Consider the following 19,275-nt stretch of genomic DNA (forward strand, 5'->3'; position numbering starts at 1 on the left):
TGGAAATAAGCGTCCCTTAAGTTGAGGGCAGCAAACCAGTCCCCTGGATCTAGAGCCTGAATAATGGAGGCTAGGGAAACCATGCGGAACCTGAGGCATCTGATGAACTTGTTCAGACGGCGGAGGTCTAATATGGGCCTCAGGCCTCCCTTTTGCCTTGGGAATGAGGAAATAACGTGAGTAAAACCCTTTTCCCCTTTCCCTTGGAGGAACCTCTTCCACTGCTCCAAGGCAAAGGAGGGAATCCACCTCCTGTGTAAGGAGTTGCTCATGAGAGGGGTCCCTGAAGAGGGACGGGGTAGGGAGAGAGTCCAGGGGGAAGGCTGTAAGCTGGAGGGGGTAGCCCCAGCGGACTACACCGAGGACCCAGCGGTCCGAAGTAATGTTCCGCCACTCGGTGTAGAACAGCCGGAGTCTGTAGGCAAAGGGCAGGATTCGATCCAGAGAGATGGGAGAAGTGCCACCCTCGGGCGCACCCTCAAAACTGCCACTTGTTATTATTCCCCTTGGCTGGGCCTTGCTGGGGCCTGACGAGGAGCCCTGGTGGTCGTGGCAGTGGGGTGGCCTGTATCTGTCTTGACCCCTCCTGGGTTGAGCGGGTCTGGGTGGCAGCCGAGGGGCAGGCTGGGGCTGGCACTGGGATTGAGGCCGAGAGTGGCACCTCGAGTCCTGTGGTGTATAAAGCTCTAGGGACCTCAGAGTAGCCCTAGAGTCTGAGGGCATGTAGTTTGTCATCTGTTTTTTCTGAGAAGAGGCCAGCGCCATCAAAGGGTAGGTCCTGGATGGACTGCTGGGCCTCTTGTGACAGGCTGGAAGACTGCAGCCAAGCAGACCTGCGCATCACAATGCCCGACGCCATCGCTCTGCTAGCGGTGTCCGCTGCGTCACTGGTCAACTGCAGAGCCGCCCCTGCTGCTGCAGCACCCTCCTCAATCACCATAGTGAAATCCCCCACCTGGTCTTGTGGTAACGCCGGCATGAACCTCTGTAAGGAGGACCACAGGTTCAGGTTGTATCTGCCAAGGAGCACCTGATGATTGGCGATCCTCAGCTGTAGGGCCCCCGTAGAATAGACCTTGCAGCCGAAAAGGTCCAATTCTTTGTAATCCTTATTCTTGGGGGTATTGTCCTGGGACCCCTGCCTCTCTCGTTGATTGGCGGCATCAACAATGACAGTACCCGGAGCGGGGTGGGTGTATAAATACTCAAACTCCTCTGCGGGAACATAGTACTTCTTTTCGGCGCCCTTGGACATGGGGCAACCGATGCAGGGGTTTGCCAGAGGGCCTTGGCTAGCTTCAAGACCCTCTCATGTACTGGCAGGGCGACTCTGGAGGGCCCTGCTGACCCCGAGACACCAAAGAGGGGATCCTCCTCCTCAGACAGCTCCTTGAGCTCAAGGTTCAAATTACTAGCCACCCTCTGGAGCAGTTCCTGGTATGCTTTAAAGTCAGAAACTGGCGCCCTACGGTCCCTGGCGGCCACATCATCAGGGGAGGAGGATTGTGGGAGGGGCCCTGTGGAGGGACCCTCCCCAGGGTCCGATTCCTCCTGCAAGGAATGGCCCTTGTCTGGTTGGCTCGGGGCGGGGAAGGGGGGTGCAGGTTGGGCCACTTGTGACGGAGCTTCCCCCTCGGGGACTGGGAGCGGTGTTGTCGTCTCAGTGCTGGTGCCAATTCCGAAAACCGTGATTGGTGGTACGGTGCCATTGCCGCTGTGGGTGCCAAGTCCTTCAGCACCGGGATCCTCACCAGACTATGGTCCGGGGATCGGGACTGGTGCTGTTGTGTGTTCCGGTGCCAGACTCCTCGCCGGTGGCAGGGATCTGGACTGGAGCTGAGCGTGTTGGGACTCGGGAATTGCAATCCGTGCCAGGCTGTGTGCTGGGGATCTGGACTGGTGCCGAGCGCGTTCGGTGCCTTTGGGCGCCGGGATCTGCACCGGGTTGCATGCTGGGGATCTGGACCGATGCTGAGCTGGACTCGGTGCTGGGGTGCTAGAGCTGGAACTGTGATCCCCATGCGAGGCAGAACTGTATCGGCATCGCCTCGTGCTTGAACCTCTCGACCGCTCTCGATGCCGCGGTGTCAAGGAGCTCGACGACTCGGTGCAGGAGCTGGGAGCCAACACTCTCTACCCTCCTGACCATCTGGGGGGAGACTTTGACTCCTGTCTCTGCCACCCACCGGGGCCACCCAGCATAGGTTTACCCTAAGACGCCGGCTCCTGAGCCCTTGGCCGAGGGGTGGGCGGAGGCGCGTGCCACTGCGAATGCCTCCGGCATCGACGGCCCTTGCAGGTGCGCTCCCCCAGCCCCAGGTGTCGGGGGAGGCTCCCTGTGAGGAGATGCAGGTGCTGGAGTAATCTCCACGGCACACGGTTGATGCATCTTCTGACTCCCCCCCAGGCCGGGCGGGCGGTGCGGGCAAGTCCTGGTACATTGTGTCCTACCGCTTCCTCCTTTTCAGCACCGGTTGGGTTGACGTTGGTGCCGGTGGAGCGCTCCGCACCGAGGAGACACTCGGTGCCACAGGGTAACGCACCGGTTCAGAGTCTGACCAAAGCGCAGATTCCATAAGTATGGCCTTTAAACGTGCTCCCCTCTCCTTTTGGTGCGTGGCTTGAAGGCCTTATAGATCTTGCATCTGTCTTTTCTATGCTGCTCTCCGAGGCAGTGGTCATGAGGATCACTCACGGGGAAAGCCTTGCTGCAAGCTGCGCAGGCTTTGAAGCCGGTTGAGCCAGGCATAGCCCAACCTTAAGCCCGAGGGCTATCTATCTTATCTATCTAACTAACACTTAATGCTAATAACTATGCTACTTAACAACTAATTAACAGTAGCTTATCTAAACAGAATGTTATACGAAGGGGGTGCTACTTGCTAGTTAGCAGGAGGCAAAAGTTCCAGGATCCGTCACAGACGGAAAGAAGGAACTGAGGGCCCGCGGGTTCGGCAGTGCCCTATGTACTGTGGCATGAGCGCGGTACTCCAGGGGGTGCCTAAGCCGACTCTATGGGGCCTGCTAAGGGGAAAAAAGTTCCAGGAACCAGTGCATGGGGTGCACACTCACCTATAATGGAATGGATATGAGTAATCACTCAAAGTAGAACTGTTCCTTTTGCACCAGGAACAGAATTAAAAGATTAATTTCTGTTTTGTCATCCACTTCCAACAAGCAATTGGCAAAGAGCTTTTTAAACTATCAAATAATTTTTTCCAAGACACAGGCCTTTACAGGGGATGTCGTTTTGGAATTTGCAGTGATAGCTCCCAGCTTTTTGTTGAAGATGATTTACCTCTCTTCCTTTCAACACTGAAACCCCCAATTCTACTACTTTGAAGGAAGCCCCCTCCCACTGATAAGATAGGATTGATGGATATCATATCGAATGAATAGATCATTGTTTGGTTTCAAGTTTCCTAAAATGTTTGTGATGTTTTATTTTAGCTGCTTCCACTTGTACTGTTTTTAACTTAAAATTAATACTTCTGAAACTCATACTGATCTATAATTGATCAAATCTCTACTTTTATTCATTTTTGCAACATACATGATTTTCAATTTGTTATATTGTTTTAGTAAACTATGGGGAGACGTAGTCCTTTTTTCATAACTCAGGGAGGCTCACTATGACAAAGTTTGAAAACCTCTGCCCTAAGGCAAAGAAAAGATCCAACATTTATTTTTTAGAATCTGATGATTTTTAAGCCAATTTCATTCTTTTTCAATGATTGTCAGTTATATTGCACTTCCAGCCCAAAGTCACAGGGCCCACCCCTTCTATGGACCCATTTGCAGAGCCCATCAACCCCTGCCCCTTCCTCACCCACTGTCTTGTTATAACCTGCACCTCCTGAGGTGACACATTAGCATTTTCCTGCTGCTGAATTAGTGGTGGATTTGCCAGCTCCTAAATTTGTCTGAAAGCCCTGCCCTTGAGGACATGACTCCCTCCCCCAGAGAAGGGGAAAGAGGGGGATTGTTACTTCTTCTCTGCCACAAGCCTGACTTAACCAGTGGAGCTGGGGGACTACAGCTCCTTGCCAGTGGAATAGGGGGTCTACTGTGCACTGACGACGCATGGGAGATGCGCATATGGGTGGCATTGAGGGGTGGGTTGAAGCCAGGGTTAGTTACACAGAAGTGTCCAAAAAGACTGAGCTTTGATAGTTTATATCATATTCCAGAAGCACTCAGTGCAGTTAAGACCCACGAGGATTAAGGGGAGACAGTTCACTCATTTTATTATAATTGAAAAAGGGCTGAGCCATAGGGAACTTTAAAATAATCCCTTCAAAGCCAAAAGTACGTGCACCTGGGACAGGAGATGGAGGGGAATCCCTCTGATGGATTGCAGGGCAGGAAGCCCCATACCTGAGTAAGCCTGGCTTCCAGACTATGCTAGTGAATCCAGCCACACAGTGTGGATGGAGCCAAAAGGAGGGGCAGGAAAACAAGAGACCTAAGGCAATCCCAAAGAAGGGGAAGCTGGATGGAGTGTGACCCATTTGCTCTCAGAGCTGGGAGCTGTTTCTGTAAAAGAAGCAGACAAGCTAGTATGGTGTCTGGGGCAACTTCAGATTGAGGTGTGCTGAGGTAACAATTTTGTTTTAAATCCTTTTCTAATTTTTAGTAAGTGACATTTTGTAAAGAATTTGGCTGCTGAGTGGGATGCTCATGCAGTTCCATTTCTGAACACACAGAAGAGCTCTGGGAATGTGAGGCATCCCACTCATGCCTTGGTCAAAAGGACACTGCCCAAAAGTCCATCTGTTTGTAATTCAGCCTCAGATGAAAACAGATACACACAAGGGAAGGAGAGAGAGAGAGAGAGAGAAGTGGGCCCTTTGATAACAGGAGCTCTATCAAGGGAAGTTTCCCTGTCCAAGGATGAGAGCAAAGCCTCAGGAAGGGCAGAGGTACAGAACTCCTGCTTTAAATCCATCTGCAACAAGAACAAACCAAATACAGCTAGTGGTGAAAGGCAGGTAAGGAGACACTGGGAGAACCTGAATACACACTCCACCAGGCCACAGGTCATGCATATATGCCAGGAGTAGGGGAAGACAGTCTTTTAGCTCTATCAAATGCTCGTGGGGCAGAAGCCAGGGGCTGCTGGTCAGTGGTTCCACACAAGTCAGTACATTTTGGGGGCGGGGGCAAATATGCTAGTCTCTCCCCACATCATCAGTCAATCCATTCAGAGCAACTCAGTCTCACTAGCTCATCCCCCCATGAATCACAGGATGTGGGAGAGCCCAGCCTTATGGGAGGTTACTCTCTGCAAAGAAGCAGCACAATCAGGGGATGAGAGAAGGTCCAGTTTGGTGGCTGGCTATTCCCCCAAGGCAGTACCACTTAGGTAGCAGAAGCTCATTAATCCATATATAGCTTCTCTCCCCCCCCCCTCTCTCTCTCACACACACACACACACACGGCAATAACAGAACCAGATAATCTATTAGCGGCAGTGGGAAAAAGGCAGTCTCAGAAACTGCATTGCAGAAGACAGCAAACGATCTAATCTTGTTCATTTCATAGTCAAACTGACCATACAACTGCACTAAATATATTTTAATCCAAAAAGTACAGGCCAGACTATTACCCTTACACCTAGTACCTCATCTCCTGAGCAGTCCCACGCCACAAGAGTATCAGAATATGGCCCTATGTATTGAGGCCCAATAACAAGAGTTTAATTCCCATCTTCCTGTCTTCATGATAAAGAAGGTTGTGCTGCTATTGCAGCACACAGGGGCCATAAAACTCCCTTAACCACTAAGCGAGAGAAATCCCCCCAAGGCAGGTATCAAATAGGACAGCTATAGGCCCTGCTGCTTCTGGCAAAGGGCCATGCCAGAGCCATGTCTGTGTGTAAGCAACACACTTTGAGAATGCCAACCAATCCTGCGTTCCCACCTAAAGAAGCAAACACATCAAAGGTGCAAGGAGCAAGTTCTGTTAATCGCCTCTGGGGAAAGGCAGTGCCCAATTTCCCGGGCAAAGGCTCACAGCCATTTGTTCTAACTGCAGCTTCTTTCACAGGAGCTGCCCAAATGAGTGTCAAAGCTGTTGTCTTTGACAAGTCTTTAGTAATGGGAAACCAGGAGTTCCTCTGCAATCTGAAACAGGAGAAAATCAGGAGCAGTCAGTGAGGGTATGGGGAGCGTGTCTATCTGACAGCGACAAGGAAGCATCATTATTACACTCTGGGGGCCAGAGGCCAAGTCATGTTAGAAGTGTACATGAACTAAACAGCTGGGTGGGATAGGGTCACCTGATCTTTTCTCTCCAATGTGAATTCCAGAGGCACCCTTGGCCTTCAGTGCCCTGACTGCCCCACCGGTTCCTTACCACTCCTGGGTGATCCCTTAGGAGGCAGATGTGAGCTTGTAAGCAGAGCTGACACCTATTTGCCCTTTGATAAGCTTGTTTCCTCACTCCAAAGGCAGAGGTTCAAGATACCCACTCAGGACAGAGAGCAGCTGAGTTCAGAAGGCATCAGAGATATCCACAATCTTTGGTGCTGGCAACCTCAGACCTATTTTGTAAAGCTACAGCCAGGGCATAGGAACCTAGGGGCATCCGGCCTGGAACAACAGTCTAGCAACAAGAGATAGGAAGCATTATGCTTTTTCAGTAAGCCAACTGAAAAGTGTTTTTAAATTTATTGTTATGTGATAGAAAACCATTCCCTTTCATATGAGAACAAATCCTTGGCAAGGAGGGTGACCAGAACTGAAGGGTGAACAGAAGCATCTTTAGCTGCTGTAAGAACCCCAGAATTAGCTCTAATGCTACAGATTTCTGCAGTGCTGAGACTACTGAAAGGACTGGAAAACGGCAGACAGAGGGGACAGAGCATTTCGCATTTATAACTTGTTCATGCTGTTTGCCAGGTTTTTGTAGCAGGTAGCAGTTAAAAAGAACACCAAAAACGTTGGCTATGTGGCATCCACCGAGTGCAGAGACCCCGGAAATGATGGTGGAAGGTTCAGGTGTCTGTAACCCAGGAAGCAGATGAGTTGGCTCAGTCAGAGCCAGAAGGTCAGAGCAGCGCTTCTCATGTCAAACTAGAAAAAAAAAACAGAAATTAGGTTTAATGAATGGAGAGCAGGCATGGGCAGCAGGCATCCCCAGCTGCAAGCACATCAACTGCTTCACTTACCAGTTTTCTGCCCTGTGACTCCTGGGGGTTAGGGGTCTTAGAACGTAAAGTTACATAGATTGAGTAATACTGAAAACAGTGCACTGGACCAAATGAGCGCGCACAGCCAGCAGTAAGGCCAGATTCACCAGGCCAGCAAGAACTTGGTAAGTCTCCAGCATTCTTAGCCTGGTCTGGGGACCTACCTAGCCCCCCTGAGAAAGTACAAGGAGCCTCAGGGTTGCTCTAACTTATGCTCAGTTGCACCCACCCATTGCACCAAGGGCTATGGAGCAGCAACCTGGAACTGTGTCCTTGGATATCCCCAGGCCCATTCCTGTGGGCTGCCATAAAAGGGGCCTTTCAATGGGAGTGGCACAAAGGAGCCACAGAGGAAGGGAGGACCCAACCACTGAACTATGAACACTCAGGGACTCATCTCTGTAGCTTGTCAACAACCTCTGGCACCACAACTATAATTTTATAAAGCAGGAACAATCGTAATTATATGGGCAGATAGAGTCGGCGTCTAGTCTTTGTACATTTCCAGCTCATTTGGAAAATTAATTTTCATAGGGCTTTTCATCTGAAAGGATTCCAAAATCTCTTACAAATGTCATACACAACAGTGGTCCCCAAACTTTTTACCCTGGGCCCCCCCTCACAACAGTCTGCACCTCCCACCCCACCCTTGCTGGGGCTGGGCCACTGTTGGGGCCTGGTGCTGAGGCCGCAAGTCAAGGCGGGGGCTGGGTGCCGGGATGGGGCCTGAGCCGGGTGCCAAGGCTGAAGCTGAGATCGGGGTCAGAGCAGAGCTCAGGGCAGAGCAAGGCTGGGTGGTGCTCCCCCCCTGCACCCACCCGTGAGGGCTTGCCCAGGGCTGGCCTCCTTCCCCCAGCAGGGCGCCCCCCACAGTTTGAGAAACTCTGATTAATAGGACCACTGCAGCCACCACTGGGGAGGAACATGGTGCACCACAACACCACAGCCCACTCAGGCCAGGACAAGGACCTCCGCCTCCTACTGAAACTGCACACACAGCTGGAAGTACACTGGTTTAGATGCCTTTAAGGCAGCAGAAAGACATTTGACCCTTTGTTGGGCCCTGGTGTTTTTTTTAATTGGGCATTTTTGTGAAATCCCAGCTCCTCAGTAGAGCCACTATCACATTGGCGAAGTCCCTGTCAGTCCTCAAACAGAGACTGGCCCAGTCAGTGAAAGTCAAGGTCCAGGCTACACAGCTGCATCTGCACTGCAAGAACTGCCCACCAAAGTCCCAACAGTAGGCACTCATCCACCAACCGCAGCACGTGCTGACAATGGTGGTGGTCATTGCTAGCACTGCTGTGTAAATGGTTACGGTGTTAGATTAGTTTAACCTGATAAAAGCCTTCTAGTACACACAGGCTAGGGAAATAAGGGGGTTTGAGGGTACTGGCCAGGGAAAAACTGTCTTGGTTCAGGACGACCTTGGGAGGGATGGTTCCCAGATCACAGTGAATGTGCTGAATTTAAACATGAAGAATTTTTAAACCATCGAATTTTATTCAAACTTGGATAGTTTTGCAGATCTCACAGACCCAAAATTGCAGTCCAGTTTGAAGAAAACCAATTCAGTCATTTTAAAAGCTATGAATGTTTAATGCCAGCACACCACTGAGAAGTGCACTATTTAGCTATGCATGCATGTGCATACAGGCTTAATGGAAAAATCTAGCGCACATCTTCAGCTCCTTGTTTTCAAATTTTCAGAACTTGTGATTAATCAAAACCAATTGTTTCCCTTCCAAACCAAGCAAAAGTGCTAGTCTTTAACAAAGACTATCTTCAGGCAAAGGTTCAAGCTTCAATCACTTTTCTTTTACTATTTCTGAAACACTATGGTCAAAATTTTTGTAATGAATGTACTTTTCACTCACTGTACTCAAAAATGGCTTTTCCTCAAAAATAAAATTAATCTTCAGGGGGAACAAGCATGGAAAATTTCAGCCCATACACAAAATTGTCTAGAAATTGAATGTGTGAAAATTGATGACAGAGCTTGGAAACTGTTCTGCGGTCATAATTATAGTGAGAATTAGTCACATGGTGCCCCTTATAATATTATAAAGTTAATAAGAGTCCTAAGCATGCCTATGAATGTGACAAACAGCAAAAATTCCAAGAAAGAATTAAAGAAATTAAAGGGCTAATATCTTTTTAATTTTAGGCAAAATTAAGAATCTAAAGAAAAACTAATGGAAAGAAATGAATCCTAGACAACAAATCCTGGCTTGCAAGCCCTTGCCAACATTTTTACAGGTTTTGAAGATGCACATGCCCAGTATGCGATCCCACCTACCTGTCAATCAAGGAATCTCTCATACTGGTAGCAATGGTACTTGGCTGAGCTTCATTCAGTTTGAAGATGCTCTCAATAACAGATAGCTCTGTGCTGGTTGTGTCCAGCCCACAAAAGGCACACCAATCATTCACAACCATCCCTGCAGCAATGACCTCACTGCCACGGTTTACTGTTCCAGCCTGGCAAAGACAAACAGGGAGTGAGATCAGCACACTAACACAGTGATAGCAACAGTACTTTTTCTAATTGCTAGTCACCAGGAAAGAAATCAGCCCAAACTCTCCAGCAGTCTCATGAGCTTAAAACTCCTGCCACCATAATGGTTACAACAATTTACGATGAGAGAGACCATCTTGTTTGAATAGGTTACCTCCTCTGATGGTAAGAAACTGATGGGGGCTGAAGCATGTATGTTCCATCCATAAGCAGACACATGAGTAATGTAAACACATACGGTTCAACTCTTTGCATCTATTACATCGGGGACAATGTAATATTTGGTTATTTAAAATTCTGTTTAAGAGACAGTGGTGACTGGAAGCAGCTTTCTTCCCTTTTCCTAGATGAGGGTATGATCAGTTCAAAGGCACAGGCACAGAGCTCCTGGTTGAGATCACAGGGTGCCAGGTCACCTCTCACCCGTCAGGCCACAAGTCTCATTTAGGCGCACAGTTGTGTAGCAACACCAGCATTTTGAAGGCCCATTGTTTCTGCTTAATATAAAGGTGTGTTAACAGGCTAGTTTGGATAAGGAAGTTTCATGATCAAAAAGACTGGAAAAAATTTACAGGTCAAATAAGAGACATTTTTCCCTGCTAAGAATTATTTATTTTAAGCCTGTTGCCATATGATGTACGTGCTGAATAAAGCCATGACAACAAGCAATAGCAACAAAATGTAGAAATAGGAAAAGGGGAGAATGAGGGCATCATTGAAGGTCACAGGGTTATACAGGCCACGATTTGAGAATCTCTAGTGATTTAAATGCCAAGTTACCATTTACTAGGTCTAACTTTCAGAGGGTGGGAGCGCCGTACTTTCTGAAAAGACAAGCTCTTTGAAGTGTCACCAGTGGGATACCCACCAATTAGTAGCCATTTCTGAAAATATTTGCCACATACTGTCATGCACATCTCTTACCCTCCACTTTTTTTTTTTTTTTTTTTTTAAACATTTGTCAAGAACACCTTAATCTCTCAAAATTCATCCAAAACAGCAGGCTCCTGTCTAGCCCCACATCTTCCATCCTGACATTCAACTGCCACTGCCACCACCTCCTGTCTGGCACCAAAATACTTCTGCTAAAACCATCTTCCTGCTCTGTTTCTTTGGTCATCTCACATCCTCTTCAAGTCCCTCCTCTAGCTCCCCATTGTCCACTACCTCAAACACCAGCTTCTGGTTTTTTCCTTCAAGGCCTGTAACAATTTAGCTCCTCTCTACTTATCCAGTCACGTATCTTCAGCACATTAAGACCTGCTCCTTTCACTCCATCAGTGGTGGCAATCATCACTGCCCAAATCTCTAACACATACCTTTGCACCTTCTTCCATGCTGCCCCTTAGGCATGGCCTCCCCAAATCACTTGCCATAGCCACTATACTGTCTTCCTACAGATCCCTTTTTTAGACCTATCTGTACTGTGAGCACCCACAGTAAACTTGAGATCCATGGAATACAACAGGTAAGTATTTATGATAATAGGAGGGCAGATGGCCTGTTAAAAATTTGTTAGCATTTAAAAGTTCCTAGATTCAGAGAGCCATAGATTAGAAGGGACCAACCACAAGGGTCATCTAATCTAGTGGCTCTTAATCTTTCCAGACTACTCTACACCCTCTCAGGAGTCTGATTTGTCTTACATACCCCAAGTTTCACCTCACTTAAAAACGACTGGCTTACAAAATCAGACATAAAAATACCAATGTCACAGCACTGTTACTGAAAAATTGCTTCCTTTCTCCTTTTACCATATAATTATAAAATAAATTAATTGGAATATAAATATTGTACTTACATTTCAGTGTATAGTATACAGATCAGTATAAACAAATCATTGTCTGTATGAAATTTTAGTTTGTACTGACTTTGCTAGTACTTTTATATAGCCTGTTGTAAAACTAGGCAAATATGTAGATGAGTTGTTATACCACCTGGAAGACCTATGCGTATCCATGGTTGAGAACCACTGACCTAGTCTAACCCTCTGCTAAAATGCAGGATTTGCTGTGTTGAAGCCAACCAAGACAGATAGCTATCCAGTCTGTTTTTACAAACCTCTAGTGAAGGAGCTTCCACAACCTCCCTAGGCACTCTGTTCCACTGTCCTCATAGAATCATAGAAGATTAGGGATGGAAGAGACCTCAGGAGGTCATCTTGTTAAACTCCCTGCTCAAAGCAGGACCAACCCCAACTAAATCATTCCAGCCAGGGCTTTGTCAAGCCACTCCTTAAATCCTCTAAGAATGGAGATTCCACCACCTGCCTACATAACCCATTCCATGCTTCATCACCCTCCTCCTGAAAACGTTTTTCCTAATATCCAACTTAGACCACCCCGACTTCAACTTGAGACATTGCTCCCAGTTCGGTCATCTACCACCACTGAGAACAGCTTAGCTCAATCCTCCCAGGAATCCCTTTCTGGTATTTAAAAGCTGCTATCAAATCCCCCCTCATTCTTCTCCTATTATTAAAATTAGGAAGTTCTTCCTGAGATTTAATCTAAATCTGCTATGCTGCAATTTGAACCTATTGTCTCTTGTCCTGCTCTCTGCGGCAAGAAAGAACAACTTTTTTATTTGAAGACTGCTGTCATATAGACTCAGATTCTAAGGTCAGAAGGGACCAATATGATCATCTAGTCTACAGGAGCACAATGCAGGCCACAGAACCTCACCCACCTCCCTTAACCTCCTCTTTTCCAAACTAACCATACAAATCCTTCAGCCTTTATTTGTGTGGCTTGCATTCCATCCCTCTGATCATCTTTGTCACTCACTTCTGGATACTTTCTAGTTTCTTCACATCCTTTCTATACATTGGTGACCAAAATTGGACACAGTACTCCAGCTGAGGCCTAACCAGCGCTGAGTAGAGTGGCATCATCACTTCATGCTATGCCTCTGTTAATACAACCCAAAATTGCATTTGCTTTTTGCAACAGCATCGCACTGCTGCTTCATGTTGAGGTTGTGATCCTTCTCAGCAGTGCTGCTGCCAAGCCAGTTATCCCCCATTCTGTATATGTGCATTTGTTTTTTCTTCCCTAAGTGTAGCATCTTACACTTGTCTTTGTTGCATTTCATTTTGTTGTCTATAACCCAGTTCTCCAATTTATCAAGATCCCTCCAAATTTTAGCTCTATCCTCCAAAGTGTTGGTAATCCCCCCTAGTTGTTTCATCTGCAAAGTTGATCAGTATGCTCTCTATTCCTACATCCCGGTCATAAATAAAGATGTTAACACCAGATGCAGAACAGATCCCTGTGGAAGCCCACTTGATACCTGCCTCCAGTCCAACATCATTCCATTCATAATTATTCTTTATTTGTGGTTGTTTAACCAATTCTGTATCCGCTTAATGGTAGTTCCACCAAGCTCGCATTTCTCCAGCTTACTTATGAGAATATCACATGGGACAGTGTCAAAAGTCTTGCTGAAGTCCAGGTATATTATGTCAACCATATTATCCCACTCCACCAAACCACTTACCCTGTCAAAGAAGGAAATCAAGCTGGTTTGGCATGATTTGTTCTTGGTAAATCCATGCTGGCTGCTAGTGCTTACCTCTTCATCCTCCAGGCATTTCCAAACTGAATAAATTGTTCATTTATTATAAAACTGAAGCCTACAAACACACTGCTAATCTCTACAACCTTATGTTAATCCTGTTACCCTCATTTTCCTCCTTTCCACAACCCTGACCGCTATTTTCTACACTCTTGTTTCGTCTATTTACATTGTACACCCTCTGGATGCGTAAGACTGTTTTTTACAAGGTTTGTACATCACAACTGGGCCCTAATCCTGACTGCAGCCTCTGCATGTCGCTGCAATTTAAATATATACTTCTGCTGAAATGTAGGCCAGGGTCCTGAGGAGCAGGAGAAAATTTACAGCCATTATTCCCCACATCCAGCCTCTTGTCCCCTCTGCTCAACTGCTAAACTTTAGATCAGCTCCCAATTCAACATATATAAGAATGACCACACTGGGTAAGACCAACGGTCCATCTAGCCCAGTATCCTGTCTTCCGGCAGTGGCCAATGCCAGGTGCTTCAGAGGGAATAAATGGAACAGGTCATCATCAGTGATCCATCCAGTCATCCACTTCTGGCAGTCAGAGGCTAGGGACACCCAGAGCAGGGGGCTGCATCCCTGACCATCTAGGCTAACAACCACTGATGGACCTGTCCTCCATGAACGTATCTAATTATTTTTGGAACCCCATTATCGTTTTGGCCTTCACAACATTCCCTGGCGACAAGTTCCATAGGTTGACTTTGTGTTGTGTGAAGAAATGCTTCTTTTTGTTTGTTTTAAACCTGCTGCCTATTAATTTCATTAGATGACCCCTGGTTCTTGTGTTTTGTGAAAGAGTTAAAATATTTCCTTATTCAGTTTTTCCGCATCATTCATGATTTTATAGACCACTATCATATCCCTACTTAGTCGTCTCTTTTCTAAGATGAACAATTGTAGTCTTTTTAATCTCTCCTCCTTTGGAAGCTGTTTCATAATGATCTAATCACTTTTGTTACTCTTCTCTGTATTTTTTCCAATTCTAATATACTGTTTTAAAGACAAGGCAAGCAGAACTGCATGGTGTGGGCATACCATAGATTTATATAATGGCATTATGATCTTTTCTTTCTTACTAACTATCCCTTTCCTAATGGTTCCTAACATTCTGTTAGCTTTTTTCACTGCAGCAGCACACTGAGTGGATGTTTTCAGAGAATTATCCACAATGACTACAAGATCTATTTCTTGAATGGTAACAGCTAATCTGGACTCCATCATTTTGTATGTATAGTTAGGATTACGTTTTCCAACATGCATTACTTTGCATTTATCAACACTGGATTTCATCTGCCATTTTTTTGCCCAGTCACCCAGTTTTGTGAGATCTCTTTATATATCTTCGTAGTATGCTTTGGACTTAACTATCTTCGATAATTTTGTATCGTCTGCAAATTTTGCCACCTCACTGTTTACCCCTTTTTGCCAGATCATTTATAAATATGTTGAAAAGTACTGGTTCCAGTATGGGGAACACCACTATTTATCTCTCTCCTTTCTGAAAACTATTTATCCCTACTCTTTGTTTCCTTTCTTTTAAACAGTTACTGATCTAGGAGAGGACCTTCCATCTTATCCCATGACTGCTTAAATTGCTTAAGAACCTTTGGTGAGGGACCTTGTCAAAGGCTTTCTGACACTCCAAGTACACTATATCCACTGGATCATCCTTGTTCACATTTAGATTGGTGAGGAATGAAACAGAGTTACTTACCAGTAACTGTTGTTCTTCGAGATGTGTTGCTCATATCCATTCCAATATAGGTGAGTGTGCGCCCCGTGCAATAGTTCCCGGAACTTTTTTGCCCTTAGCAAGCCCTGTAGGGTCGGCTCAGGCGCCCCCTGGAGTACCGCGCTCATGCCATGGTACATAGGGTGCTGCCGACCCTGCAGGCCCTCAGTCCCTTCTTTCTGCCGACTCCGACTGTGGGGACGGAGGGTGGGTGTGGAATGGATATGAGCAACACATCCTGAAGAACAACAATTATTGGTAAGTAACCCTGTTTTCTATCTTCGAGTGATTGCTCATATCCATTCCAACAGAGCTGATTAAATAGTCATACCTTGGAGGTGGGTAGGAGTCAGCGTCTAACCGCTTTTGCCAGCACAGCTCTGCCAAAGCCCGCGTCCTCTGTTGCCTGCTGCACAATGGCATAGTGGGACGTGAAGGTGTGGACCGACAACCATATTGCTGCTCTACAGATGTCCTGCAGGGGCACTCTCTACAGGAAGGCCGCAGACGAGGCTTGGGCTCTGGTTGAGTGCGCTGTCACAGGTCCTGGAAGCGGCACCTTCGCCTGCTCGTAAGCAGGTCCTGATGCAGGCAGTGATCCAGGTGGAGATGCGCTCGGTGGAGACAAGTTAGTCCTTCATCCGGTCCGCCACTGCCACGAACAGCTGCGTTGATTTCCGGAACGTCCTGGTCCACTCGATGTAGTAAGCCAGGACTCGTCTGACGTCCAGCGAGTGCCATCTCTGCTCCTCCTCCGTGCGGTTAAGTCTGGTGCCAGGTAAGTGCCAGGCTGTTCCTCACGTGGGCTCTGGACCTGCCCCGGATCAGCCAATCGTCCAGGTAGGGGAAGATCTGCACCCCTCTGCGGCGTAGGTGGGCCGCTACCACCGCCATGCATTTTGTGAACACCCTGGGTGCGGACGAGAGGCCAAAGTGTAGGGACAAAAACTGGTAGTGGGAGCCAGCTACCATGAACTTGAGGAACCGTCTGTGACCGGGCAGAATAGTAATATGGAAATAAGCGTCCCTTAAGTTGAGGGCAGCAAACCAGTCCCCTGGATCTAGAGCCGGAATAATGGAGGCTAGGGAAACCATGCGGAAAACAGGGTTACTTACCAGTAACTGCTGTTCTTCGAGATGTGTTGCTCATATCCATTCCATTATAGGTGTGTGCGTGCCCCGTGCACAGATTCCCGGGACTTTTTTCCCCTTAGCAGGCCCCGTAGGGTCGGCTCAGGCGCCCCCTGGAGTACCGCGCTCATGCCGTGGTACATAGGGTGCTGCCGACCCGCGCGGGCCCTCAGTCCCTTCTTTCTGCCGACTCCGACAGTGGGGGCGGAGGGTGGGTGTGGAATGGATATGAGCAACACATCCTGAAGAACAACAATTACTGGTGAGTAACCCTGTTTTCTATCTTCGAGTGATTGCTCATATCCATTCCATTATAGGTGATTAAATAGCCATACCTTGGAGGTGGGTAGGAGTTAGCGTTGCACTACCCTTGCCAGGACGGCTCTGCCGAACCCCGCGTCCTCTCTCGCCTGCTGCACGATGGCGTAGTGGGACGTGAAGGTGTGGACCGACGACCAGGTCGCTGCTCTGCAGATGTCCTGAAGGGGCACTCTTCCCAGGAAGGCTGCCGATGAGGCCTGGGCTCTGGTTGAGTGCGCTGTTACAGCTCCTGGAAGCGGCACCTTTGCCCGCTCATAACAGGTCTTGATGCAGGCGATGATCCAGGTGGAGATGCACTCAATGTAGAAGGCCAAGCCTTGTCTGACACCCAGGGAGTGCCATCTCCACTCCTCCTCCGAACCGTGTGGTTTGGGAAAAAACACGGGGAGGAAGATATCCTGGTTATAATGAAACTGGGACACCACCTTCGGCAGGAAGGCCGGGTGGGATCTCAGTCGCACCTTATCCCTATAAAAAACCGTGTAGGGGGGCTCTGAGGTTAAAGCCCTTATCTCAGAGACCCTCCTGGCTGATGTAATGGCCACTAGGAAGGACACCTTCCAGGAGAGGAAGAGCAACGGGCATGTCGCCATGGGCTCGAAGGGGGGTCCTGTCAGCATGGTGAGGACCAGATTTAAGTCCCAGGGAGGCTGCGGGTCGTGGACCTGGGGATATAGCCTCTCCACCCCCTTAAGGAACCTAGATGACATGGGGTGTGAAAACAAGGATCTGCCCTCCATCGGCTGGTAGAAGGCCAAGATGGCCGCCAGGTACACCCGAAGGGAGGCCAGGGCTAAGCCCTGCAGCTTCAAGTGAAGAAGGTACTCCAAAATCGCCTGTATTGGCGAGGAGCATGATAGGATGCCCCGGGACTGGGCCTAACAGGTAAAACACTTCCACTTGGCTCGATACACCACCTGGGTGGAAGGTTTCCTGCTGCTAAGCAGGACCTGCTGTACTTGCATGGAACAGGCTCTCTCTCCCTCCGTTAGCCAGAGAATCTCCAAGCTGTCAGATGGAAGGAGTCCAGGTCCGGGTGGAGCAGGCGACCCTGGGTCCTGGGAGAGCAGGTCCTAACGCCTTGGGAGCAGCAGGGGCGTGGTTATGGACAGGTCCAGCAACTTGCTGAACCAATACTGTCTCAGCCAAGCTGGGGCGATCAATATGATATCCGCCTTGTCTCTCTTGATCTTCAAGAGGACTCTGGGTATCAAGGGAATTGGGGGAAACGCATACATGAGGGCCCCCGTCCAGTCTAAAAGGAACGCGTCGGAGATGGAGCCTGGCTCGCGACCTCAGAGCGAGCAGAACCTTGGGCATTTCCTGTTCCAGGACAACGTGAACAGGTTCAGGTGGGAAACACCCCACCTGCGGAAGATGGAAGCTACCACCTCTGGGTGCAGTGACCAATCGTGTCGGGGAAGGAACGACCTGCTGAGGTGGTCCGCCTCATCGTTCCTGGTCCCCGGGAGGTGAGAGGCAGATATGTGGAAGTTGTGCCTCACCACCAAGTCCCAAAGTCGTATGACCTCCTGGCATAGGGCCGAGGAGTGCGCACCCCCCTGCCTGTTCATATAGAACATGGCTGCTGTATTGTCCGTTAGGATCTGTACCATTCTGCCCTTGAGGAACAGGAGGAAGACCTTGCATGCCAGGCGGACTGCCCTGAGTTCCCTGACATTGATGTGTAGGGACATCTCGCTTGGTGACCAGCGCCCTTGGGTGCTCAGGTTGCCAGTGATGTGCGCTCCCCACCCCACATCTGAGGCGTCCGTGATCAGAGTCACCGATGGTATTACCTCCCTGAAGGGAACACCCTTCAACACCTCCCTTGGGTCCTTCCACCACAGTAGGGAAGCCAATATTGGGGTGGGCAATGTGACCATCCTGTTCAGAGGGTGTCTGACTGGGGCGTACACTGAGACTAGCCACATCCGAAGAGGCCTGAGTTTGAGGAGAGCCAGCCTCACCACATACATGCAGGCTGCCATGTGTCCCAACAGCTGGAGGCATCGCCTGACTGTCGTCGTGGGAGACCTGTGGAAGTTGTCTATTATGGCAGCCATCGTCTCAAAGCGAGGCCTTGGGAGGAAGGCTCTGGCCTGGCTGGCATCTAGTGTGGCCCCAATGAACTCTATGCGCTGCACCGGGGCGAGAATGGACTTCTGCTCGTTGATGAGCAGCCCCAGGTTGGTGCATGCTGAGCACGTGAGCTCCAGGCTGTTGCTGACGTGGGCCCTGGACCTGCCCCGGATCAGCCAGTCGTCCAGGTATGGGAATATCTGAACTCCCTTGAGGCGCAGAGGGGCCGCTACTACTGCCATACACTTTGAAAATACCCTTGGGGCGGAAGAAAGGCCAAAGGGCAGGGCTGCGAATTGGTGGTGGGCACCAGCTACCATAAAGCGTAGGAACCTTCTGTGTCCTGGGATGATAGAAATGTGAAAATATGCGTCCTTTAAGTCGAGGGCAGCATACCAGTCCCCTGGATCTAGGGTAGGAATGATAGACCATCCGGAATTTGAGGCGTCTGATGAACCTGTTCAGATGGCGGAGATCTAGAATGGGCCTCAGGCCCCCTTTGGCCTTGGGGATTAGGAAGTATGGGGAGTAAAACCCTTTTCCCCTTTCCCGCGGGGTAACTTCCTCCACCGCTCCTAGCTGGAGGAGGGAGCAGACTTCCTGAGTGAGGAGTTGCTCGTGAGAGGGGTCCCCAAAGGGGGATTGGGTAGGAGGGGAGTCTGGAGGGGAGTCTGGAGGGAAGGCTGTCAGCTGTAGGGCATAGCCTCTGCG

The 19,275-nt window shown here is 48.8% G+C and overlaps 1 protein-coding gene across 1 annotated transcript in view; it reads right to left on the reverse strand.

The window, feature by feature from the left end:
- Nucleotides 1-6,858: 6,858 nt before the first annotated feature.
- EIF6 (eukaryotic translation initiation factor 6) overlaps nt 6,859-19,275 on the reverse strand; it is a 35,055-nt gene continuing 22,638 nt past the window's right edge. Inside the window, exons 5-6 of the mRNA XM_067546869.1 lie at nt 9,492-9,673; nt 6,859-7,076 (exon numbers count right to left, since the gene is read on the reverse strand). Coding sequence (XP_067402970.1) covers nt 7,067-7,076; nt 9,492-9,673 — 192 coding nt within the window. The 3' untranslated portion in view covers nt 6,859-7,066. The remainder of the gene's footprint in view (nt 7,077-9,491; nt 9,674-19,275) is intronic.

This window comes from Emydura macquarii, unplaced genomic scaffold (assembly GCF_026122565.2).
Source record: "Emydura macquarii macquarii isolate MOO-44397 ecotype Brisbane River unplaced genomic scaffold, CSIRO-AGI_Emac_v2 contig_1170, whole genome shotgun sequence".
NCBI lineage: Eukaryota > Metazoa > Chordata > Testudines > Chelidae > Emydura > Emydura macquarii.